This window comes from Colossoma macropomum, unplaced genomic scaffold (assembly GCF_904425465.1).
Source record: "Colossoma macropomum unplaced genomic scaffold, Colossoma_macropomum, whole genome shotgun sequence".
Classification (NCBI taxonomy): Eukaryota; Metazoa; Chordata; class Actinopteri; order Characiformes; family Serrasalmidae; genus Colossoma; species Colossoma macropomum.
In genome coordinates, this window is record NW_023494803.1 from 7,752,914 (window position 1) to 7,780,540 (window position 27,627).

General features: G+C 38.8%; 1 protein-coding gene across 1 annotated transcript; it reads left to right on the forward strand.

Moving 5' to 3' along the window:
* The first annotated feature begins 1,021 nt into the window (after positions 1-1,021).
* Positions 1,022-27,047, forward strand: si:ch211-15d5.11 (oxidation resistance protein 1). The gene is given in 17 exon segments (XM_036592849.1): positions 1,022-1,252; positions 3,125-3,332; positions 5,060-5,229; positions 7,043-7,116; positions 11,541-11,645; positions 13,543-13,701; positions 15,184-15,315; positions 15,655-15,839; positions 16,517-16,710; positions 16,713-16,892; positions 17,917-18,061; positions 19,103-19,283; positions 21,398-21,514; positions 22,217-22,369; positions 22,707-22,802; positions 24,130-24,203; positions 24,332-27,047. Coding segments are annotated over 16 exon segments (2,163 nt in total). The 5' UTR covers positions 1,022-1,252; positions 3,125-3,270; the 3' UTR covers positions 24,468-27,047.
* Positions 27,048-27,627: the final 580 nt, after the last annotated feature.

Genomic DNA, 27,627 nt, shown 5'->3' on the forward strand with positions numbered 1-27,627 from the left:
AGTCAGAATTGTTCACAACAATGATGTTAAGAACCAGACGTCTGAAGCATTTAATGTATATAAAAGCAATCCCACAGAAAGCGATTATATGAGGTATTTACGAATGCATTGCCTGATGCCTGAGACATTGTTTTGCAATAGTTTTTGTATAAGCCTTTAGGCTAAAATGTATTTTTTATTTAATGTTAATTACATATTTTATTATTATTATTATTATTATTAACAACAGCAATAATAATAATAACAATAATGACTATGAAATATACTAGCCAAAGAAACCTTTTTTGATTTACTGCTATTTTACTACTATCAACATTACATTTAAAAACTCATGAGATTCACTTTCTAGATGAAAATAAAAGTAAATAAAATGGCTATATTTGCGCTGCAGACATTGCGACCCCTGCGACCCCTGGTTCCTTTCCCCACCATTGTAGAAGTGCACACTAGTAAGTTTCACTAAAATGAGCCATTTCACATCAAACACTCTGAATGACTGTTTACATCTCAAGGACTGAATTATGCGGAATTTTTAAAAGTCGGTGGTATGCACCAATCCTGCTTCCTTGGTGGCTTTTAGGCGATTTATCCGGCCCCTCTTTTTCACATTTTATATGTGTGTGTAAATGACACATCTCCCTAGGGTGAGGGTGATTATTTTTAATAAGGTGGGGTCAATATATTAATTCCATGCTGCAATACAGTAATTTGTGGCCTCAGTATAGTAACTCGTGGCCTCAATATCGTAATTTCACCTTAGGGGTTCCGTATATTTGTGTACACATTTCTCCCTTTCATTTTGTTCGTTTTTTCTCTGTGCTTGATCCAGCAGGAGGCGGTGTGCGTTTGCAGTCTGTAACCCATCATTACCTCTTTATAGAAGAAACGGGAGAGTGTTCATCCCATCCAAACACTCAAACACACTGCAGCGTCCTGCAGATTATACGATACACTGATGGGAAGGTTAGTTGTCTGTGTCTTTGCACTGCTTTTTGCACTGCTGCTAAATGCCATCATGTTCTGCGGTAGCTAAAATGCGTTGCTGCTCTGTAGGAGTTACATAACAGCGGCCAGCCTCTCTTATTTTGGATTTACTGGAATTACGCTACTCGAGAAAACAGGGGGCGAGTTAGCTAGCTAGCTGAGATAGCTTTAGCTAGCTAGCTGCATTGTTTTTGTACTTCATGAAATCCGTATCTGGTCTCGTCTTTGCTGTTCTACATTAATTTCCGTCAGAAAAGGCTCATTTGAGGTCTGTAATGTTGTGTTATGCAATAATGACTTGAGAGAACTGCGACAGAAGCGGTAGAGCTATACGAGAATGAAGTCGGCTGCTTATTCACCGGCTTCTTGTTCGAATTTTCTCGTTCCACCTTAAATGGTTCAGCAGTGACATTCCGGCGTCTGGAGTCTCACTGTAACTGCTGCCCTGTTTAAGGTGGAACGGGACAATTCGTTCAACATGGCCCATCGGAATTTCAGGCACTGCTGGGGAACCCACTTATTTTTGATTTTATAACAACAGGATGCTACAATTTTGGGATACCAGCTACTCTACTTAGGTGAAATAACAAAAAAGTAGCTACCAAAAACCGTAAAAAAGTAGCTTTAAAAACTCCCTGTAAAACTGCATGGGAGCTGAAGTTTGTTAGGGTGTATTCTTCTCTTTTCGGTCTAAGATAAAATGCTAAAGCTTGAAATTGATCAAGAGTAGCAGTCCAATAGATTAAAAGAAATGCAGATCACTTTCCTCACAAATATACTTTAGCATGGGTAAAAGTGTTGAAACATTTTAGATTGTATTTAAAGGGACAATTCAGCCAAAATGAAAACAGTTAGCCTCACTATATCTGTTGTAAATATGATTACTCGCCTCCTGCAGCGGTGCCACAGTGCTCTATAGAGTGAGATTTTCCTGTTTAAAGAGAAAAAGAGCCTCTTGTGATGATGTATCTTGAAGGTGGGAGGGACTTTTTATAAAATTTTATTTTTTTTTCACTAGCTGGCTAATGCAGATGTCTTCAAATCATCATTGCAATGAAGAGAATGGTCTACTCAGATGAAATGACTCGTTAAATGAGGTGGACAACCTGAAAGCTAAAGTTAGCGAGGTAGCTACTGTAGCTATTTGAATAACGCACCTCAGTTTAGCTTCTTTTTTAGCAGAAAGGGTAAAAACTTTGTCCCCGGCATCAGTAGTCTGCTGAATAAAGATAGAATCGCTTCTTTACTATGTTGTTATATAACTGAGGTGAGTTACACCAAGGCCCTGATAGGAAAGTGTGTTGACTTGGCTGCCATCTTTGCAGCACCACCAGGCAGTTATTTCCAGCCATACAAGACCAGGCTCCTATTACTTTGAACAGAGAGGCCTAAAAATTCAAAACTGAGGGTCAGATTATCATTTCAAAAAGATATTTGAAATCACTGGTAAAATCTGGCAAAAAAAGCTCATGAATAGTTTGTAGTGTTTGGCTCAGAAATGCACAAAAAAAAACATGTTTTTTGGGTTGTTTTGGCTACTCCGCTATCACAGCAATGAGGGGGAGCTTTCTCCACTCTCTGCGTAATCAGCAAACTGATGGGCTCTTTTCCTTAAAGGGAGGAACTTTCTTCCTAAACAGACACCATATTCAGTGTTATTTTGCCATTTGTATTTCAACCAGTGACCAGTCTCCTCCTTTATAACATCTGTGGTTACACTAACGCTAGTTTGGTTGTGTTTATTAGCCTGTAGCTCAATGGCTAGGCTAGCAGTCAAGATTATTTGACACCAGGGATTCCCAAATGTTGTGAAATTGAAATAAAATAGTGAATTCTGTGAAACCGATGAGACTGAGGTTGAGGGGTACAATGTGGTGCCATAGAACACTGCAACAACACCAAAATTAACACTTTTATTTCTAGTTTTATGTCACTTTAAGTACATTGAATTGAGTAAATATTGCTAGTTACTGTCCGCTGGGCTGAAATGCGACTTAACTGATATGCAAATGCACAATAACTACGTCTTTCTGTTTTGTGCTTCAGAGCGTCTGCGTTTCAGTAAATGAGCTCTGGAAGCATTTATGTGTTTCTGATATGCGTAGACGAAACACTCAACCTCTCCACCATTTCGCTGCAGGTGTTTCTGCCAAACAAGGATGACGAAGGAAAAGAGGAGGAAGATGCGTCCAGCTGTGCGAACGGGTGAGAAACGCTACGTCATTTATCCCGTCCATTGAAGGCCTCCAGGGACTGGCCTGCTTCTAGACCCCAACACAAGGAACGATGGACTACAGGCAGCACAGAGACAAGACGAGGGCCAGCTACTTTGGCAACGTCAAGAACAGGCCAGTCCTTCAGCAGTCTTATACATGTTGGTTCATGTTTACACATAAGTACAGTGAAACCTGTTTTCCCCTGCTGATAATCAGATAAGTGAGCTGAAGACAATGCTTGACTTTGGCTTGAAAGAGGTCCGGCTGTGTGTATAAGATCAGCGCTTGTGCTTGGCCTTGCTGCACTGGTAGCTTACAAGCTACAGGAGTCAGCTGCATAATAAATAGTTTTGACCAGCAGCTCTTCTCAGTGTTTTCTTTACTGTCTTGCAGTGAATGTATTAGAGGGAGTAGACGACAGAAGTACCCTGTTGGGGAACATAATGATACACTATTGTCATCGCAAGACGTTACATCATGCTGTGTTATTTTAAGTGAGTCTCACTTGTCGTCAGCACTTCTGTAACACTGACCGCTGACCAGTGTTTCATTAAAAAGAGATTTAGTTCAAATATAGAGAGCCTGTTAATGACAGTCATCATACCTTCATCAAATCTGGGAAGTTAATAAAAGCATATGATAGATAAATATGCTCATTGTCCATTTTATCAGCTCCACTGACCATATAGATGCACTTTGTAGTTCTACAGTTACAGACTGTAGTCCATCTGTTTCTCTGCATACTTTGTTGTCCCTCTTTCGCCCTGTTCTACAATGGTCAGGACCCCCACAGGACCACCACAGAGCAGGTATTATTTGGGTGGTGGATCGTTCTCAGCACTGCAGTGACACTGGACACTGGTGTGGTGGTGTATTGCGCTGGTACGAGTGGATCAGACACAGCAGTGCTGCTGGAGTTTTAGAACTACAAATGCTCCTGTATAGTACAATGCACACAGATGGACAATGAGTGTAGAAACAAGGAGGTCATTTTAAGGAAGTGGCTGGTCAGTGTGTGTAAATACATTTTATTACTTTAATTTTTTTCACACCTCCAAAGTTCTGTCTTAGAAATTGGTAGCATTTTATGCATCTCACGATCCAAACACATTCAGTGACGTTGAGATCTGGTCCCTTTTCCTGAGAACACCAGCAGCTTTCTTGTTTGATTTGCATTGACTGCCTAATAATAAGTGGAATTCAGTTCCATAGTTTAGAAGCTTAGTGGTTGAGTCAGTGTCTAAGTTCCCCATGTAACCTGATGGCTCATCGTAGCAGCCTCATCCAAACATCAGCTGACCGTCTAACTAAGAATTTTTCATACTGAGTCATCAGGGATTTTTCCCAGTAAAGCAAAGTGGGGGGACACAGAACATGACAAAAATGAGCAGATTGAACAAACTAATCTGAGACCATTCATATACAATCGTATGCAAAAGTTTGTGTACCCTTGATCAAATTATGTTTTGTTGATTTTCTATGTGAAAATATGTTAACTGATTCTCTACCACGAACACACCTCTGCGTGTTTTAATGTACAATTATTGTTTATTTGCTGATTGCGACATACGGGGGTAAAAAATATAACATAAAATATGGCCTGTACAAACATTTCATGTTATGTTTTTCTTTTTTTTTCCCCCCAGTATGTTAAACTCAGCAAAAATGCCATATTTAAGTGTGGTCCCTGTTGAGGAGGTGTTAATGAACATCACTTAGAAAATCAACAAAACGTCATTTAACCGGGAGTGCTCAGACTTTCGCATATGTCTGGTCATTGGCCTTTAACAGTGAATTGGAGCCGATGAGGCTGAACTGTGGCTGTGTTATATTGACCGCTCTCTTGTGCTGACCCGCAGACTGGGCACCAAGCTGCCTGCAGGCGTCACCCAACCTCCAGGTTTCTTCACGGGGCCGTGGGACGCCACCTCCCGCGCTAATGGAGCCCGGAACGTTCTGACTAAAGCAGAGGGCAGCACCGGACGGCATCACATCCGCAACCCAAAACTGAGGCAGTATTACCTCAAAGGTGAGAGAGTCAACACGGTCATTCAAGTTCAACCTTCAACCTTCAGCTACCAGCCACAGTTACAGGTTTACCTCATTCTTGTTGATGATTTGTCAACAATAGATAGAATTTTTAACATGGAGCTTTCAGTATTTTTCTTAAAGCAGTTTTGGTTGGGGAAAGTAATGGTACATATTTTTGTGTATGGAACACAATGGAGCTTTGCAGTTAAAAAGTATGAGCTAAGTAAGCTGTTAGTCTCATGACTTTGGCTTGGAAATGCGGTGTGTAATCAATTCTGAAAGCCAGCGAGTCTGCATAGGTAATGCTGTTAAAGAGAATGAGTGTCTGTGTGTCCGAGATGGAGGGAAAGAGGGCCTTTAAACTCACTTTACTGTGCTCTGCCGCCCTCTTTTACGAAAGCTGAGCCCTGCAGAGTCAGTCTACTTGTCTCGCACATTACTTTCTTCTCACTTTCATTTTAGAACATAGTTTGTGTTTATTTTAGTTCTGATCCTAACAATCTTGTTTTTTTTTGTTTTTTTTTATCAGTTTTATGATACACAATACATATTTTGGTTTTTTGACGCAAATAAAATGTGCAGGCGGTGACATGTTTAAAAACAGATCAAAAACTTTAAATGCAATTGACCCTTTGCAATGAAAAACAGTTTATGCACTGTTTCACATTGGCCACATTTACATGCAGCCTGATAATCCAGTAATAATTTGACTGATAGCTCAATAGGAATAGAATACGTCCGTGTATATGCGTCAGTTGGGATAGACTAGCCTGATTGAGGCCATTCGGAATACTTAACAAGGTATTCTGAACGAGTTCTGTAATCCTGTAAATAATCTGTTAAACAGAAGAATAATAGCCTTGTAAACGCCTGTATCTGATTACTTTCCCAATCAGAAAGGTTAAGTATGTTCTGCACATGTTTGATGCCCTGTATTTAAAATAAAAGGGGCTCACTAAAACATGTTTGGCTTTTTTTTGTAAAAGGTTATACAAAATAAAATGGAAAACAAAGGAATATTAATCCAAGCTTATAAATATTATTGCTGCACTAAATCCAGTTAAGCAGGATTAATTATGCTCTCCGTAATGAAGCATGTGGTTGTTCAGTTTTCTTTAAGTACTGATAATATGCTCAGAAATGTGTGCTGTTGACCAGCACATGACCAAATTTATTACAATAACTATAACATATCATGAGTACCCATCTCTAGATAAACCTATGGTGCATATGTGTTAGCACGCAGCAGCTTCTGTGGCTCAGCAAAAGCAGTGCTAAATGTTGTTTGACGTTGTATGTATGCTGCATTAAGTGTGCTTATTTCTGACAAAGGTCAGAACCGATATATTGCCCACTACTAATCGTAACTTATTTTGGTATTTATACACCATATACAGTCATATTGCTTCTTTATAGTATTTACTAGTGTTTATTACCTGAATTTGATGCATTTTAATAAGAGCGGAATAAAGACTGATTTGATGCTACTGAGTCTTGTGAACGTCACACCGAATCTGCCTCACACAGTAACTGTTTTGTGTGCGTATGAGAGAGAGAGATGCTGGGTTGCATATGTTTTTGTCACTCTCGGTAAAATCCCATAGTACCAGCATAAACAGCTCAAACGTTTTGGATTTTGAGAGGGAACACAAAGCTTTATTTAAACTGAACTCATCTTGATTTTTATTAATATGTAAGAATGAGTGAAGCAAATGAAACAAATGGCAGAAAAAGACTAGAACAGAAATAATCAGTGATGATGAAGTGTAGGAGGTGCTGTTAGATTAATGTTTTGTTTGTCGATTTTACAGAGGCTGCTTTCCCATCTGATGCAAACAAAACGCTGGAATCGTCGGATGAATCAAGCAGGAGAAATGAGCAAGAGGTGAGTAAAGGTCTCTCTCTCGCTCTCTCTCTCTCTCTTTCTCTCTGTCTCTCTCTGTCTCTCTCACTCTCTGTTCCTTTCTATATCGCTCTTTTTCGAGAAAAGAATGTGCTGCCTGATGTATTTATAGTCTAGGTGCGTATGTATGATTTGCATGTCTGAGTGTACATTCATATGCAAAATGTAGGCGCCCCTGGTCTGATTAGAGGTTTTGTTGATTTGTTGACGCACAGTTCTTTTGCTGATGTTGCTTCCAAAAGCAGTTTGGAGCTCTATAGTGAGTCATTTACATTTACATTTACATTTACATCATTTAGCAGACGCTCTTATCCAGAGCGACTTACAAAAAGTGCTTTGTCTATCCAGAGAAAGAATCTTTGCTAGCTACCACTAGGTTAGAGAGAAAGACAGTCCAAGGACTCCGGAGCCCTGCTCTGTGAGTTTGCGTGGTCTGCCGCTTGGTGGTTGTTCTGTTGTTGCTTCTAGACACTCCCTTTTCACAATAATAGCACTTACAGTTGTCTGGGGCAGATCCAGCAGGACAGAAACTTCACAAACTAACTTGTGGCAGAGGTGGCATCCTGTGACAGTGCCATGTTTAAAGTCACTGAGCTCTTCAGTACGACCCATTTTACTGATTGCAAGACTGTATGCTATCTACCTGTTAGCAATGGGTGTGGCTGAAACACTTAAATTCAACAATTAGGAGGTGTATCTACATACTTTTGGCTACGTGGTGTACATCATCTAGAGCAGGGGTACCTAGTCCTGGTGCTGGAGATCTACAACCCTGCAGAGTTTAGCTCCAACCCTAATGTATTACACCTGATTAGTGCCAGGTAATAAAGGTAAAATACATACCAATAGTGTTGATCCAGGTGTGTTGGATCTGAAATGTATGGGGTGGTAGATCTTCAGGAACAGTATTGGGCACCCCTACTGTAGAAGATGATGAACTTGCAATTCTTCATTTGATCAGGCACGTACACCGATCAGGCATAACATTATGACCACCTCTTTGTTTCTACGCTCATTGTCCATTTTATCAGCTCCACTTACTATATAGGTGCACTTTGTAGTTCTTGTAGTTCCCTCACAGAGCAGGTACTATTTGGGTGGTGGATCATTCTCAGCACTGCAGTAACACTGACGTGGTGGTGGTGTGTTAGTGTGTGTTGCACTGGTCTGAGAATGATCCACCACCCAAATAGTACCTGCTCTGTGAGGGAACTACAAGAACTACAAAGTGCACCTATATAGTAAGTGGAGCTGATAAAATGGACAATGAGCATAGAAACAAGGAGGTGGTCATAATTATGCCTGATCGGTGTAGTTGGTTTGAGCTTTCTTGCCGTTTTATATATGTATATGTGTATAAAACCCAAGTGATTGTATAGTTGATGTGCCTGTAAACTAACTTACTCTTTATTTGCTTTATTTAACATATTGGAAAGATGTGAAACGTGTTTTGTGGCCTGTGCGAAAGTTATCATGAGTTGTTATTTATGGGAATTCGTAATATGACAGAACAAAAATTCAGGAGAGAAATGCATATTAAACAATGCAGTTGTAACATTTCGTTTTCACTTTAGAATGGCTGACAGTTTTTCTGGATGGTTCTGGGATGGTTCAGGGACGGTTCTGTAAAAAGTCAGTCTTGAGTGACGCATACATCTTTACTGTCAGTTACACCCTCATACTTTACAGATAAAAAACAGAAACCTCTACTGATATTATGGCCATTATGTTACATCATATTGAAACTCACAGAAGGCTGTTGAGCAAAGGTCACCAAAACGCTATGAGCTGTCAATGCAGCACTTTTAAGCCGCATATTCATTATTGATTATTAGTCGTTTGGATTTATGGACTTCCAGAAATTTCTGCTGAAGCTTTCCAATGGGAGAGAATGGTCTAAAAAGGCTCTGGTAAGTACCGAATTCAACGTTAATGATGAGAATACATCTGAGTGCTTGTGTAAATGCTGTTCACTGTGGTACAGTTACTGAAAGACATCATAGTGAAACAGTACAGGCTGCATGTCGGCTTGATACGTTTGTTTTAGTGTAGCTTTTTTCTGACTTTCAGCTATTTAGCATATTGTATTCTGTTCATTTGTGTATTTCTGTGGTGATTTACAGCGATAGAACCTTTAGCCACTAATCAATTGTAACACCTTTATGTCTTTGGCTAAAATAAGAGCTCTTCAGATTCTGGTTTACCAGACACATGATTAAGCCAAGTTTCACACCATGTTATTGTGCCTGGATGGGTTTTCCATTAAAAGTCCTTTTAGTCTGTGGTTGGAAAATGAGTGCAGTCATGAGCTGAAGTTATCCAGTTACAAGCTGGTTACTTTTATTGTTTGTTTCATGGAAGGGAAAATGTTCTGCAGTGATGAGAATCGTGTCTCTGGCATTGTATACTGTACATTTGGTGCTGTTAGTTGAGGTCAATTAATAGATTATTATTTGTGTATTATGTGGTATGGTATTATATATTACAAACTATTTGCCTAAAGTTTTTTTTTTTATTCAAAAAATTGAAAAATTAAAAATGTAAGAATCCAGTAAACAAGAAATTGTTCAGTATAATTATATGATGTATATCACTGTTGTCAGAAGAAAACCTTGTATCTCCAAAATGGCAACTTTACAGGAGAAGGAAGAAACATACTTCACTTTTAATGTAAGTCACTGGAACCAGACTTTTTTCCCAAGCCATTTGGGTAATTTCTTTTAATCCATTCATCATGAAATTTACATGCAATCTAAAGGGCAGCAGTTACTTTCAAATTATGTCAAAAAATGAAAAATGACAAAAGTGGAGATAAAGTATATGAAGTATATACTGTAATTATCTATTTACTTTTTTTGTTTTTGAAAATTGAAATGAGATTAATTCTGGATATTTGCTGTACCCCAGACCCGTTCAGTGACAAAGGTGATGCCAAAATATCAAAATATAACAGCGATTCCAAACTCATGGATACACACATGCGCACGTTTTTGGAGTGCTGTGGGAAAATGCCAGCGGACAGTTGTCTGTGACCCATTTCAGGAACCTAATGTAGGCTGTTTTGTCTGCTGGTTATGGACATAACTCAGATGGATGGTCAGCGTCAGGTCTACTACTATAGATTCAAATCAATCGTGATTTGTTTTGGCATTGGCATTGGGTTGATGTCAAATAATCAATTGCAGTGGCCCCTATAAGGACCACCAAATTTGTGTTTAAAGGGGAATTCCACTGATATTTCTAAATGTATGCATAATTCAATCATTGAGGTATAAACAAAGTCATTCAGATGGGTTTAATGTAAAATGATTTCAATTCAGATTTCTTTACAGTGGTGGTGATGGGAACCAGGGCTCACAATGTCTACAGCATAAATATAGCTATTTTATTACTGTCCAAAACCACCAGTGAACTTACACAAGTCTTCTGAATTTTATATGTAATGTTGATGATGGTAAAATAGCCATAATTAAGAAAATATTAATGAAGAGTTTAATTCTAAAATTATGTATGTCCATTTGTAACAATTTTGTATAGAACTTGGTTTTTAAATGAAGAACAGTTGACAGAAAATGGAAAATTATTTCTCTAATAAAGGTGGTTTTGATCATAATGTAACATTGATATTTACTGTAAAGCTGACTTCTAATCATGTATATCATAAAAAAAAGAAACCCTTCAAGTTTTCTTTGGGGACTATTTTGCCTCAGTACCCTGTGTGTGCCTTTCGCCAATGTCTGAGGCATCAAGCAGCATATTACATTAAATCTATTTCACGTAAAAGCTTTCTGTGAGGGAGCTTTTAGAGATTTTTTTTAACTCTTTACCACCACTGTGAGCAATTCTGCCTCAGTAAGAGTCTCTAGAAAGAAGCATTTTACATCACACCACATTGAATTACTTTGTTTTTATCTTTTTGGGAGAATTGTGCAGAACTTAAAATCGGTGAGTTTTCCCTTCCAAGCTTAGCAATCAGCAATGTGTGCAGCATCAACAGCCTACAGGATGGTAGAAGTTATTTGCATTTGGTCTGCATGTATCTTTGGCTAGCAGATTCTACCAGTGCAGTGTTTCCTTAATGCAAATCATTAGGTGATACATTGGATACAGGATATTTTGCTGGTTGTCCAATTTGGCAGTAGTTTGCATAATGTTTATCAAACAAACTACTGCCATGTCTCTCTCTCTCTCTCTCTCTCTCTCTCTCTCTCGCTCTCTCTCGCTCTCTCTCGCTCTCACTCTCACTCTCTCGTTCTCGCTCTCTTTTTTTAATAAGGTCGTTTTGATGTCTGAATTGTGCTCTGATATAGTGAATCATTTGCAAAATTGTAAACTAAGAAAAAGCTCTTTATTGCTCATTTTTAAAATATTAGTTACCTCTGTACATTTCTGTGCGTGTTAAACAGGTTCATCAGGGGGACACCGTGTTTAGTGTGGCCTCTCAGTTCAGTGACAGACCAACAGATACTACACTACCCACAACCACCTGCTCTGCCCTCTCAACCACACAGGTACATGCATAAATTTCATGTTACATTCATATTTGTAAGTGGTTTTATTGTGATGAGCTTGAAAATGAATGTGGTGTGATATGGTGAGTATGGTGTGAAATAATAAATAAATAAATAAATGTTTTGTTGGTTTGCAACAAATAGTTTGTTCGTGATTGACTTAAAAATAATAAAAAGCCATACATTTTGATTGATTAACCCAAAGTAACGGTAGATAAAGGGTCCACAACACAACTTAAGTACATCCTTCATTTCGTTTTTGTTTCCAATCAAAAAGCCATTAAGTACAAGTCAAGAAATCTGGGAAAATAGACAAAAAAGAAAAGAACAGCGAAACTGGACATCAGAGATGAGGAAATCTTTTTTCGACTGATTAGTCTAAATTTGTAATTGGGATTATTTAGACTGTGGGAAGCAGAACCCAACCACAACCCACTTCTAAGACTGAACCTTAGAGGTTATTGGAGATTTCACTGAAAAACTGAAAGCAAGCTCCCTGAAAAGAATGGAAGCTGTAATAAAGACAAGAATGAAAAAATCATATTTAGTTGTTGAGGCTTCTTTGTCATTTTCTGTTAGATATGTTTTCTGCTTTTTCATATCACTGACAAAATAAATAAGTTTGGTAACACTTTATGTGAAACTTGTGCTCCTTTGTAGATGATTTAATAAACTCTTAACAGATTATCAGTAACACATCAGCGACACATCAGTGAAGTAGCTGTAGTGAAGCATCTGAATACATTTAAGTAAATATCTTGTAGATGTTTTGCTGATGCATTATTTACATTAAGCAGATGTATTTTTAATATGTTACTTCCATTACGCAAAACCCAAAACCTAATCCTAACCCTCATATCGTCGCTGTCCAATGAAAAACATGCGTCTCCATTTTTTTGTGATTTTTACTTTTCTGCATCATTTGAGCTCAGCAGCTGTCCTTTACATTGTGTTAAAATGTAAAGATGATTGGACCAACAGAAGTGCTCCAAAATCGCTTAGAATAAAAGCTTTTTCTATTAATTTACACTGAAAGTAAAGAACGTTTTTGCCCTCTCCTGTAAAGATACTACTTTGGAGATACTTGTTTTTCATTGGACAGCGCTGATATGTTTTTTGATATGTTACAGAGAGCCTGTTCAGTGCTTGTTTATCTAAAAAGGACCACTCAAAATAAAGTGTCACTGTAACTTTTGCTGGCCATTTTGACTGGTAATTGAATAAATGAAGTGTGGTCTCTGACTTTTTCACAGTACTGTATCTATCAGTTCATAGCAGTTACAGGATAATTTGTAGTAGTTTCTGGAAAACAAATCTTAAAATGTGTGTCATATAGTTTAGATTGTATGTACAAACAACAAAATCTAATGTTTTACTCAACAAGTGCTTCAGGAAAAAAAGATTTTGTTGTATCTTCATTCAGAGGCAGCTTTCCATTTACAGATCTGTTCATCATTGTAAACGCATCGTTTCTTAACTAGCTTCCAACTAATGATTTGAAACCTGTTTAGCCTCACAGATTTACCATGTTAGTATTTTTGCAGCCAAGTTGGTTGTATGTTATGGAAAAACAATGATTTCGAACAGCAGTCAACTCAGAATGTGTGCTGTTTAAATTACATAATACACAGAGGAAGTGAAGTACTTCCTGCCCCTTTCATTTCAGTGGAATGTTATTTACCTACATATAATTTATGCATCTCTTCCTCCTCCGATTGCTCTTACTCTCCTCCCCCTGTCTGCCCCTCCCTCATCAGCTGTGTGGTGATGTCAACAGGGGGTGTGTTTCATGCTGTGAAACTGAAAAGGGGAAGTGAGAGAGCTATTAGTGGCATTTTAAAGCAGTGTGACTCCTGTGATGTTCCCTGACACAATGTCTCTGCTCGATCCTCTCCAGCAGCTCTGTGTCCCCCAAAGCAAGGCCTCCTCCACCCAAGGACGGCCACCTCTGGCGACAACCCCTGACCTCTGTCCAAGTTCGGAGCCCAGAATGGATGCTGTGACCCCCACAACCCCTGTTTCTCCTTCAACAGACGCAGAATATGACAAGCTACTGGTGAGTAGCTCGATTACTTTCTCTCTAACTCAGCAGGATTCATGGAGCAATGGGGAATGTGTGCACTGACCAAGGCTGGCTTTTAATTGACTGCTTTTTGCTGGAGAACAAGAGAGCAAATGAACTTTGGTGCAGTCTGGAAAACTCTGACTCAAGCTTAGTACATCAGAGGTGGCATTGACTGGTGGTGGGAGCTTTTTTGGAAAAACTGTAACAAGTGTTTCAAGACCAAATCTGTTCAGGAGTGTTGGGGAGTTAGTTTGTCTTTTGTTTTACAGTGATTTAAATTACACACCCACAAGACATTGAACAAAGGTGGTTTTGTTGGTTAATGAGTCACATTCAGTGATTGCTCAGTTGAGTTGATCAGATACATTGTATTTAGCTCAAGACCACCTTCAACTGTGTAAGTTTTCTCCCCAGTCAGTGAATTTAGCTTCACAATGAACCTCAACAGGCCTAGTTTTGCAGCGCTTTTACAGGTTTTTGTGCCATGTATACAGTCATATGCAAAAGTCATTCTGGTCAAATGAGTTCTGTTGTTTTTCCAATTGATTAAAAGTTAATCCGTCCTCTGCAGAGAACACATTTAAGTATTTGCTGCTAATTTAAATGCAATTTTTTTTAAGTTTAACCTCTTGTTCTCCTGGTTATGTTTTGGCTTTTCCATCTGAATTTACATGCCCAAATCATAAGGCCAATTATTCAGTAACTGCATGAAACAAATGTAATTTTATTTTTTTTTTTTTATAAAAGCTCCCCTCAAATTAACAGAACATGTGTTTTATGTTACACATATTGCTATATGCTTACAATTTACTGCTGAAAGCCAAATATCTTAGATGCTCTTTGTATGTTTTTATAAAAATAATTTTTACAGAGCAGATCATTGAAGAGACCCCATCTGAGATCCAGTTTATTGATCAGATTTGTGGAAAAATGGGTCAACTTTCAGTAGAAAAAGTTTTAAAATTACATTTTCCATCCATTTGACTGGAAAGAAGACTGTTACAGCTCTCATATGACATCCAACTTTTGAATGTAGCTTATGAAATATGAAAGTTATGAAGTAAAGAATATGACTAAGTGTGTTTTGGAACCACCAGTGGTTCCAAGGAGTTAAAAAGTTTAACACGTTGGGGGAAAAATTTACATAAAATACAAGAACTCAGCAATACATGTTATTTTACCAGGTGTGTTCAAACGTTTGCATATGACTGTACAACTGGTTATGTATTTGTAGCTTAATCAAAGCTTATTCAGTTGATTCTTTTTATCTTAATGTAGCTTCTTTGCCATTGCTGTCTGATTATGTGGCTCAAATGCAGACCTTAGTCTGAATCCTGTGAGAAAAGATTATCAAATACATTACTTTGTGAATAATTGCTCAAAACTCTCAGCTGGATTTAAAATAGAATGTAAAAACAGAAATAGTATTATTATTATTTTTATCATTATTATTTTTGCACTCTTCACCTTCAGGACGTGGAGGCGGTGCCAATGCCTGATGGCCAGCTGTGCCTATTGGCTCTCCCGCCTGAGTGCACACAGGGGGAGGGGCCAACAGACATGCCTTACCTCAAGTTGTTCTGTCGTTTCATCACCGACCGGAAAGTGAGTACAGAGTACGAGCAGCGCTCTGTAGTAATCATGTAAACTTGTGAAGAGTAATGAAACATGAATGGGTTACTATGAATGGAGTAGAACTTTTTTCAGTTTTTTCACAAAGTTACTCATCAGCAGTTCTGTGTTTTCATCTTTCAAAGCTTTAAAGATTGTATTAGATATAATTACTTCCTTTTTAATGAGCACTTTTTACCAGTGAAGCTGCAGTAACGTCTGGCAGCGTTCTTGTTATCCTGGTATTATTATTATTATTATTATTTCAATGACTTTGAAAATGTTCTAGTGATTTCTCTCTCCTTATCTCTCTCTCTCTCTCTCTGTCTCTAGGGTGTGGTCTCTGGGATTCTCCTGGTGACGGCCAACAAGATCTTCTTTGACCCTCATAAGTCCCTCCCTCTGGTGCAGGAGAACGGCTGTGAGGAGTATCTGTTCTCCTGCAGTGTGGACAACCTGGCATCAGTCAGCTTCTTCTCCGATATCTCCCACGTTCACTTCAGCAAATCTACACAGAGGTCTGTACTGTGGCTTAGCTGAGGGGCGTCTGTCCATACAAAATAGAGCTGCATACTGTTACACTAATGTCTAACTTAGGGATGGACTTTCAAGTAAAATTTGATATCCAAAAAAATTTATTCCATTAAATTTATACGAGAAGAGTGTAAAATGAGCTTGAGCTTGATGTTTATCAACTCTTCTCAGCCATGCTATGTGCTGTAGCTGTGCTTTGTACTGTCTGCTGGCTCTTCACTGCCCTCTGGTGGAGAACAGTGTGCTCATCAAAAATCACAGTTTATTTACCATTTTGAATTTTTAGACTTTCATGACTATTTGAAAATTTTGACCCCTCGTTAATCAGTAATCATTAATCATTAACTATGGTCAGTGCACAGTGGCTCTATTACAGTATATTTTGATCATCATTACATGTGAAGTAGTTTTCAGTGCAGTTTGTTTAATGAGTTATTATTGTATACATTTTTCAAAATAATTTTTGGCCAGCAAGTAGGCACCGCTGAGTAAATACATTACCTAAACATGGCTAGATTTTTCTGCCCCTCAGAAGTAGGCTCATCTGTGGGTTGTTGCTACTACGGACATGTCCTACCATGTAACAGAGTTTAGTACTGTATAACATGCCTTAATGCTCTCTCGATCAAAAACATCAGCAGTGACCCATCTGTCCTTCTAGGTGGAAGGGTCGTAAGAAGTCCTCAAAAAGCAAAACTTCAAAAGACACAATCAAAGAGATCCAAAGTGAAATCCACAGTGCTACACCTCAGTCCAAGGCAGAGGCCATTCCTGCGCTGGTGAGATCAGTGACCTGGGACCTCCACACTTCTCTCAGGACGAGAGCAGAGACGAGCACAGGGGAGGAAGAGGGTGGGAGAGCCGAGACATGGCCGAGGTGGAGCGGCAGCTGGAACAGCTCGCTCTGGAGTCCTCTGGGACGCTGGGAGCAGCCGTACTGAGCAGCGCTGCCACCTTCTGCTGTGGAGGAGCCAACACAGCGTTGGAGCAGGATTATAGAACAGAGCAGCAACCATGTTTGAAGAAGCAGATTTCAGGTAAATATACTTTAAACAGCCTATAAGATCTGTTTGGTTGAGGTGTTTTGCATCGTTTGCATATTAGCCTTATCATTCAGTTACTTTGGTATTGATTTTTGTGTTGTAAGAGTCCCTGTTTCCTTTAATAGCTTGGTGAAATAATTAATTTACACTCTAAAACTACGATGTAACTGACAACTAAGATAAGCGTATAGTCCACCAATTAGCATGATGCTAAATACATGCCTGTATCACCATGCACTTGCTTCAAACCACATCAAATCGACTTACGTATGTGCTTTCTAGCTACGCATGTTATACTGTAATTTACAAAAAAATGCCAAAGAAAAGAGACTTTAGTTGCACAGTGCTAATTGGTGTGATATAGACTGCAGTTATTTGTTACGATTAACCTCATCACTCCAAAAATAAGAAGAACTTGATGTTTAATTGTGGCCCTTATCATGGAAAATGGAATCTCCCTTGTAAATCAATGTAAACACTGATGAAGGTTCTAAACATACCAATTACTCTCCATCCATATATGAAAACTAAGCTGCAAAAACAGTCCATTTTGAATTCATTGTTTCCGTATTGTCACAAGAACCAACCTTTGTCAGACATATACACCTGTTCAGTTTATAGCAGTTTATGCTCACCCATTCACACTGAAGTTCTAAGCAGTGTTTCACCTCTGAAAGCTTTTTTTAATGAGGCATAATACCGGTCAGCCCATCTTTTGTCTTATGTCTGCCTTAGACACAGTAACAAAAAATAATCTGTTTAATTCTAAGGGGTAAGGAGAGGTGGGAAAATGGTCATGTAGAAATGAATTATGTTATAAATGGACCTCATTGGGAAAAATTAATAAAAGACAGTGCAGGACACAGGTCTTTTAAGCACTGTGACTGAGATGAAATATGCAAACTGAATATATGAAACATATTTCTTCTGCGGAATGGCCACTAGGAGGCCTGCAGAAAGAGGTTAAACAGACAAGCTGCCCCGATACAAAGGGTTCTCTTTGTTCTGTATTCTCCAGGCCAAGGCTGTGCCAGCTCCCTGATGTTTGTGAGAATGCGTCAGAAGCCTCAGGCTGCAAAGAAGAAGGGCTTTGCAGCTCTGGAGCTGAGCAAAGCCAGACCTACAGCCTGCAGAGATGCCTGGTTCACCCTGCAGCAGGACAGGTAAGAGCAGCAGTGGAGCAAGTGGGTCAGGGATACACACCCAGGACCTGGTAGAGCCAGTGGGTTCAAATGCTGGTCGGAAACCAAAGGTCAAGCATCCTTGCTTTGTACATTAGAGAACAGGTCTTTATCATAAATATCTCTGCTTAGGTGTCACCTAACATAAGCAACTGCTTATGTCCCAACATTCTCTGCATTTCTATGTTGCACTCTCACTTAAAAAATGTTCAAAAATAATACATAATACATTACAAATTTCTTTTTTTTATTGCAAACTATATGTGCTTTATTTGAATACTTGATCAAATGAATACTACAATTACTTCAGATATCTGTATCTTTAAATAACCACACCCACTTTTACTGTCTTCACAAAATAAATGGGTAACAAGCCCTACTGTAGATAAGAAAATCATTGCTATAAGATCAAAATCTTTTATCTCCGATTTTGTTCTCTTCACCTGCCAGTTACATTGTATCAAAATGATGTATGGATAGGTAGAAACAAAATCTGGCTGCATTACGTAGATTTTTTTTCCAAAATCTCTGTATATCTCAAACCTGAAGATGTAAACAAAGTCATTCAGAGTGGTTTGGTGTGAAATGCTCTGCTGTAGAGAAACTTAACAAGTCAGTATAGTTCACAGCGGTGGTGATAGGAACCAGACGTCTGAAGAGTTTAATGCATCTAAAAGCTACATCACAGAAAGTTATTATATTAAATATATATGAATATGCTGCCTGATGCCTGAGACATTTTTAAAAGATACAAATGGTACAGAAATACATGCAGGCCGTTGTAAGGCAAAGTAGTCTCAACAATCAGTCTATTAATTATTCAGTTCCGTAGTTGTGTTTGAGCATTAAACTGTGCTTGATAACGGAGTTCACTCCATTTCAAACATCCGCCTTGGCAAGAATAATCCAGTATTGCAGAGTGGGTTTTAATTTACATAATTCCAGTGCACTCTGTGCTTTCAGTGGTTTTTTTTTTTGAAGTTCTCTCTCTGTTTCTCCCTCCATGTGTGCTGACCTGTGCAGTTCAGACGAGCTCTACGCTTACCTGACCCAGCACAGGCCGGACCTGTGCATCCTGGAGGGAGGCGAGGATGAGGAGGTGGAGAGAGACGAAGATGACTTTGTGCTTGTTGATGAAGGAGAGAGGGGAGAAGAGGAAGAAGAGGAGTCTCCAAGGGATGGACGCGCTGGGGACGAATGGGAGGTGAGAGAGAGAAAGAGAGAGGGAGAAAGAAATGTGGTTTCTGACGCTTTATGATTGGGTTGAACGTTTAATGCAAAATATGTAATGGCGATTTTTTTTCAGTACTGCAATATTGTGACTTAGATTATTTTCTGGCATTTTTGGTTTTTTTTGGGTGAGAAGACCAGCATATACACCTTTTCTGGCTTGAGGTTTGAATGCTGAGCATAGTGTGCCAGACTGCCAGTTGTTGTGCTTTTATGCGCACGGCTCCACTTTGCTTTTCACCATGAGGTTAGAGCTGGGCGATATGGCAAAAACTTGAATATCACAATAATTCAAGAAATTCTGAATTATATATTACACAGTATGTCACAATATTTATTTTGTCTGGCATAAGTTGGAACAGACAAAGTAGTACCACATTTATAAATACTATCAAACTATGAATCCAGTGATTTGTATTCAATATTTCACATACTATGCTGCACTACATCCACAAGGCTACTTATGCTCTCATTGTAATCAAACATGTTTTTTAGTGTTTTAAGTATTGGCAATATCCTTGATATGCTTGGAAAAGCATGTTTTGATGTAATTTATCACAATAACGATTAATATCGTCATATTGCCCAGCCGTATATGAGGCATTAGTTGTCCAACTCCATGTTTAACATGTAATAGGTAATGATTTGAGAAATCTCTGTATTTTATGTAATGGGAATCTCTGTATTTTAAAATAGATGATTGTTTGAATATTTGTGCTGTGCCCCTGTGTATCTCTGCTTAGAGAAGTGAAGGGAAGGGGCGGGGTTTGGAAACCAGGAGGCACAGAGGCGTTTACAATTATAATAATATAATCATGCATATTCATAAGTCTTTGAATTTTTAATGAGTGTTAAGGTTTAGGGATGATGACATTTGGGGTATTTTAAAACCTGTTAAGAGAGTGTTGTTAATAATGAAAGCCATAATAAAAATTGCAATTATGATATTTGTAATTTCTTATCTTTGAATTAATGATTTAGGTGTAAAAACAATTCATCCATCACTCTGTCCCATACTGTTATTTGTAAAAAAAAAAAAAAAATAGCTTTGTTGATTCATCATAAACCCTAAGCTGCTTAATAGCAATGTCTCTCACTTGGGCACTGTCATATGCAAAAGTTTGGGCACCCCTGGACAGATGAGGTGTTCTTATTGATTGGTTTTGATTGAAAATAAGTGAATTCTCTGCAGAGAACACACTTCTGCACAGTTTAATACACAGTTGTAACATATTGGGAAAATAATAAAACATAAAATTTGGCCTGTGCTAAAGTTATGGCATAGTTGTTGTGTGTTTTTTAAATATGTTAAAATAAACAAATAAATAGAGATTGTGCACTTAAACCTGCAGCAATATGTTCTCTGTAGATGTGTTAACTTATTTTTTACTTAGAAAATCCACAAAAACTTCTCATTTGACCTGGACTATTCAAACTTTTGCATACAACTGTAGTTGTCAGTGACGGATTGAGTGAACTGAATGTATCAAATGAGGCATGGAGAAGTGGTCACTTGAGAGTTGTGTAAATATAGAGGGATGCAGGTGTGTCTGGTTTGTTTGGGAGGGGTGCGCTTTCAAAGGAAACATAAGAGCTGATGATCAACACAGTTTCTCACCATGTAAAGCTGAGCAGTATGACCATATCATTATTGTGATAAATTACATCAACATATGTCACAGTATGCTTTTCTGAGCATATTATGTATATCGTCAATACTTAAAAACCACTTCCCAACTGATTTGATTAAGAAGACAGCAAAATTAGTCCTGTTTAATTGGATTTAGTGCAGCACAGTGTGTGAAATGTTGAATACCAGTAAGGTTTTTATAGTATTTGTTAAATGCAGCACTGTTTTGTCTGTTCTACCTTATTAAATCGCAAATTACATCCTGAAGTATTGTGATGTTACATTTTAACATATCGCCCACTTCTGTGTGCGCACAAGGATGTGTTATTGGTGACTGCTGGAACATTGAAGGTTTGTGGTTAATACACAGTTGACAGTTGGTGGACACTTTTTTACCAAAGCTTAGCTTTTTGTTTCTGACCTCTTCTTTTAACCCACTCTTGTGTCTGTGTGTTTAGATGGTGTGTGTGGAGGACAGCAGGGGGAGGGGCTCGCTCTCTTTAGATAAAGAACCAGAAGGACTGAGTGACATTCTAAAGCAAAGCCTCATACTGAACGCACAGCATGTCCGAGAGGTGAGACAATGCACACATTTTTTTTAGAATACAAGCAATGCATACATACATAGACAACAAGCAAAGTAGGGGCACAGCCTAGCACAGGATAAAATAACACAGACCCTTATGTAATTAACTAATTAACTTTTTGGTCATCTTGTATTCCCATAGCACCGTCATCTGCAAATTTTCACAGCAGTCAGACAATTTTGGTATTCTTTATGAAGACTATTTTACCATAAAAGTAACATTTTTTTCCACAGTGTTTTTGAATACTGTGTATAAATAACAGAAATCACATTTATTGTTACTTGAATCACCTTCTTGATGTCATGTAACCAACTCACAGTGAGAGCTAGCCTGTCTGAAGCCCCCAAACGACGGGGTTAGTTATAACACCAAGTTACAACTAAGCTTCCCAAATTAAACAATAGGAGTTTCCCTTTTGTATAAATCAGCGTTAAACACTTCGGACTTCTGGTTCTTATCACCACCACTGTGAACAATTCTGGCTCTGAAAGTTTCTCTGGGACATTTCAGATCTAATGTAAGAAATTTAGAAAAATTGGTGGAATTCCACTTTAAAAGTCTTGATAAGTGTATTATAGACTTATAGACAGATAACTCACTGTTTAGATATCAAATTCTGATTATTACTTAAAGGATTACAATTACTGAAATAATTGTTTCTTAAGCAACTCTGTTTTATTCCCTCCACAGCTCTCAAGTGAGTTGCCTCCGCGTACGGTTGGTCACTCGTGGAAGCTGGCCTACAGCACTAGCAAACATGGCGCCAGCCTCAAAACCCTGTACAGGAAACTGAGCGTTTCAGACTCGCCCGTCCTTCTGCTCATCAGAGACGACAACCAGCAGGTCAGACACTTTCCTCCTCGGACAGATAAGTCAGATCAGATATGCAATTCCAAACTCACATTAGGTCTGATATTTACATCCCATCTTGGAGCACATTAGGCCTTTATTTTCAGTGTATTAGATGAGACTCTTCCCTCCATTGTCTCAGAGAAGTTCAGATGAGTTAAATCGTTGCACCTGAGATAAATCTGGGCTTAAAAGTTATTGTATCTTAGCATTCAGGAGATTAAAAATTGCAAAGTCTTTGTTTTTTATTCATTCTAATCTGCTTGTCTACTAGCATTTATTTATTGGTAGTCCTCCTGCATGTGAGATTGTTTCTGTTGATCTCTCCCAGGTATTTGGCAGTTTCCTTTCTCACTCGCTGCGGCCAAGCGACACGTTTTATGGTACAGGAGAGACTTTCCTCTTTCTGCTGCACCCTCGCTTTAAGGTAAAGGCATGAACACACCTAGAGGCAGGCAATATGATTATATTTTGTGATTATCATGATAAATTTTGTTATTGGAATGAATAATATGCTTTTATGAACGTATCATGGATGAAGACGTAAAAAGAGAACATAATTAGTCCTACCAAGGAGAACTGAACGGTCAGTCACTGACCAATGCCACTACACTAAGCTACACCAAGTGGTATTTTACGGCAAGTATTACAGCCTTGACACATGACACTAATAATTCAACAAAAATGTACACAGTTCTCCTCTTACCTCAAATGTAGTCAATCAGTCAAGTTCTGTTTGGCTCAATCTTGTAGTTTTGCTACAAAGCCAAAGAGTAAAAAATAATTGCCTCAAACTGTGTCAGTGATATATTTGCATGTGTTACACACTAGCCACGTTTACATGCAGCCTAATAATCTGTTAATAATCCGACTAATAGCTCATTTGGAATAGGGTACCTCCATGTATACACCTCAATCGGAATAGACTAGTCTGATTGAGGCCATTCAGAATACAATTTCTATCTGATTGAACGAGGTGGGTAATCCTGTAAATAATCTGTTAAATAGAAGAATAATAACTGTGTAAATGTCTGTATCTGATTACATTCCCAATCTGAAAGTTTAAGTATGTTCTGCATGTGCGTCGCATCACAGTGAAAGTTTATAACGTTTAACATGTCGGGAGCAGAAACTGGTCTGCAGAGGAGACGAAGTTTATGCTCTGATCTTTAAAAGGCGGTGGGACGGACGTCCAGCTTATGTGTCTCAGAACACGACGTCTTCCTCTCGGCCTTTTTTAATAAGTACATGTGCAGGTTTTCCTGAGTCTGACATCATTTTAAAGTAATTAAAAACACAAGCACTGCTCACTGCTGCTCATCTCACTCTGACTGGTCTTACGTGATGCTTGTTGTCACGGTAACGTCTACACTAAGTGGTTCTCTACGCATGCGAGTAATTTTGGATTGGATTACTTGTAGTGAGCGTGTAAAAGTAGATTTTCCTTCAGATTGTTGAGTAGAATGAGCATAAACACCTCAGTCTTAATCTGTAATCAGAATGTATTCAATGGGATTGGCAAAAATCTTTGCATGTAAACACAGACACTGTTATCTATAAAAGTGGATAAACATACATCACTCAGCTACAAGCAGTAATACTTGAAGCCTGATTTTTGCTAGATGCTTAAAAAATAGGAAGACGTTTTTCAAATTCAAGAAAATGTCTTCAAGTTTACTCCTTGCTGTTCTTTCAAAACGATGTTTGGGGTTTTCATTTCTGTCCTCTCTCTTCTGGTGGTGTTTCTCTCCCAGAGTTTCCGTTGGACTGGTGAAAATTCTTTCTTCATCAAAGGAGACCTGGATTCTTTTGCCATCGGTGGTGGAAGGTATGAACTAAATATGCACTGATTTTGAATTTTTATGGCAGATTTCTATTTCTTTACAGCCAAATGTCTACTGACTTAGTTTCCATTGTAGGCCTCATGATTTCTTCCTGATTTGTTTCTCTTCTCAGTGGTCACTTTGGCCTGTGGCTGGACGAGACGCTGTACCTGGGCAGGAGCAGCCCCTGCTACACCTTCAACAACTGCAGTCTGTCTGAGACCAGTGACTTCAGAGTGTTGGAGCTTGAGGCCTGGACCTTCTGGTGACCCCAAGGACCCCCAGACCATTTCCCAAAACATCACAGCACAAAGGGCTTCATTTGATGGTAGAGTGGACATTAGTTTGAACAGTCTCTAAGAGATAAGATGACCTGTGATGGAGTGGGCTCGAATGTGGAATAGCTGCAATACTGGATATATCCTAAAAGGTGAAGACGCTTCATATTAAGAACACAGGCCACCACTAACCCAAAAAAGTGACCACACGTACATCTTGGAGTCTCGGACTTTGTGCCTAAATGGAGAAACTGAGCTGTGTGGGCACAGAACGCCATCAGTCTGACTGCACGCGTGATCCCATTGTACCGCAGAGTCACAGTGGAGCTCTTGCTCTCTATATAGAAGCTTCAGCTGTGATGGTCTGACTGGGTCTCTGGAGTTGAGTACTTTGTTTGGTAGTCAGCTGTTGTTGCTATCAGAAGTTGAGGTTCTTGTTCCATCAGTACAACCAGTGTTTCACTGTCAGAATAGCTCAAATGGACAGTGCTTCAGCACCTTTATGTCTTCAGCCATTAATGCTTAAAATCAAATCTGCAGTTTTCCCTTCACCGCAAATGTCCATCAGGCAGGACATGTTTGGTGTCTAAAGCTTGCTTCTTTATTTTATTTCATTTTATTTATTTATTGTGGATATTATGGATAGCACTGTTAGAAGCTACACAAATAAGTCTGAATATAGTTACTGAATGTAGTCTAAATGTAGTTCACACGGTACTGAGGCAAGTGTGTGATAATTTTAGTCATGTAATTTGGACAGTGCTAATTGGTGGGGTAATAGGAATGTACATTCTGACTAATTTTGATATTCGAGTATCTGTAGTTTATGAATGGATATCCTATCAGGATGGGCAAATACTGAAATATTGATAGTTCTGATCCTGACATTGCATTTTGAGAACTGATCTTCACATTACAGTATCAATACTAAGTGAGAATGGTACTGAGTGCTAGTTGGTTGGCATTACAGCTACTGAGTGCTGGTTGGTTAGCATTACTGCTACTGAGTGCTGATTGGTTGGCATTACAGCTACCAAGTGCTGATTAGTTAGCATTATTGCTACTGAGTGCTGATTAGTTGGCATTACAGCTACTGAGTGCTAATTGGTTGCCGTTCCTGTTAGTGAGTGCTGATTAGTTGGCTTTACAGCTAATGAGTGCTGGTTGGTTGGCATTACTGACACTGAATGCTGATCAGTTGGCATTACTGCTTTTAAGTGCTGATTGGTTAGCATTACTGCTACTGAGTGTTAATTAGTTGGCCTTACAGCTACTAAGTGCTGATTGGTTAGCATTACTGCTACTGAGTGCTGATTGGTTGGCATTACAGCTGATCAGTGCGGGTTGGTTGGCCTTACTGCTACTAAGTGCTGGTTGGTTGGCCTTACTGCTACTAAGTGCTGGTTGGTTGGCATTACTGCTACTAAGTGCTGATTGGTTAGCATTACTGCTACTGAGTGCTGAGTGGTTGGCATTACAGCTGATCAGTGCGGGTTGGTTGGCCTTACTGCTACTGAGTGCTGATTAGTTGGCATTACAGTTACTGAGTGCTGAGTGGTTAGCATTACTGCCACTAAGTGCTGATTGGTTAACAGTACTGTTACTGTGCACTGATTGGTTGGAATTACAGCTACTGACAGCTGATTGGGAGGGGGGTGGGGCGGAGCAGCTCATTGGATGAGCGAAGCAGCGTGCTCACTAATGTCATAAACGTATATTAGGCGCTGATATAAAGTCCTGTATCTGGAGTTTAAATGCACTTCAAAATATAACAGCAGTGTTAAAATGTGTTGTGCTGTTCTGTGTTGACTGAGTGGCGGCTCTCCTCACTGCGCATTCTGTGGCTCATCCCTGTGGGCAGTAAGCTTCCTTTACTTGTTTCACACATTAGCCTCGTAGCTGTAAAACTGAAGAAGCAAACTTCAGACACCAGTCCTGTTTTGGCTGAGTACATTTGGAAGGGGGAAATGATGTAGATCTATTTAGTTTTAAACTAAGCTGTAAACATCATCCTTCTCTCAGCTCTACACCTGCTCAGGATGAATGCTGCTTCAGTGTTTTGTTACAGTTGCCTCTGTACAGAACAAGATGTTATTCAGAACCTTTTTTCCTTTGGAAAGTACTGAAGTTTATGCAGAAACTAGTCAGTGTCATGCTTGAAACTTTACAAAAATACGATAATGTGAATGGCTTCTTGCCTCTAATGCACTTGTCGGTCAGCTTTGACTGGAGGAACGACTTTAACTCACATTGAATCTTTATAGATTGTGCACCACTGGCTTACTCACAATGGCAGACTGGTCCACTGTAGATGAGCTTGTGCATTAAAACGTCAACACTTACATCTTTAGTGCCAACGACCTGTAATGAGTGACCGCAGGTGAATGATTTAAAGGGGAATCCAAAGTTTTTTTTCAAAATTTATGCAAAACTTATCAAATGAAATGTAAACATTTATTCGGAGATGTTTGACGTGAAATGATTCATTGTAGAGAAAATGACTCGGATTTCTTTACAGTGGTGGTGATAGGAACCAGGGGTCACATCATCTGCAACACAAATATAGCCATTTTATTTACTATCCAGAATGACTATAGAACCTACATGTGTCTCATGAGTTTTATATGTAAGGTTAATAATGGGAAAATAGTAGTAAATCAGAAAAAATATCTTTTCTTTGGGGATGATTTTGGCTTACAACACCCTGCATGTACCACTCCACCATGAATAGATATACAAAAAATATTTAGACCAAAATCTCAGAACTGTTGTGAAACAATGTTTTGGGCATCAGTCAACATATCTCTTAACATTTCATGTAATAACCTACTTAGAGTGAGCTTTTAGACGTATTAAACTCTTGGGATGTCTATCACCACCTCTATGAACAATTTTAGCTCTGAAAGTTTCTCTAGAATGCATTTCTCTATACAGTAATGACAGCAAGTCATATTTATGAGAAGGGATGGTACAAGCCTACAGCAAGCTGTACTGAATAGAGAAACAAAGACACGCATTGGCCTTTATTCACCAAAGTTGCGTAAAGAGAGCAGATTCGACTGCCTTTAATGATGTATGAACTCATCTATGTCTGATTCACGAAACGTTCCTATGACGTGGAAACGAGCCAAGCTTTGAGCGCAAATGATGA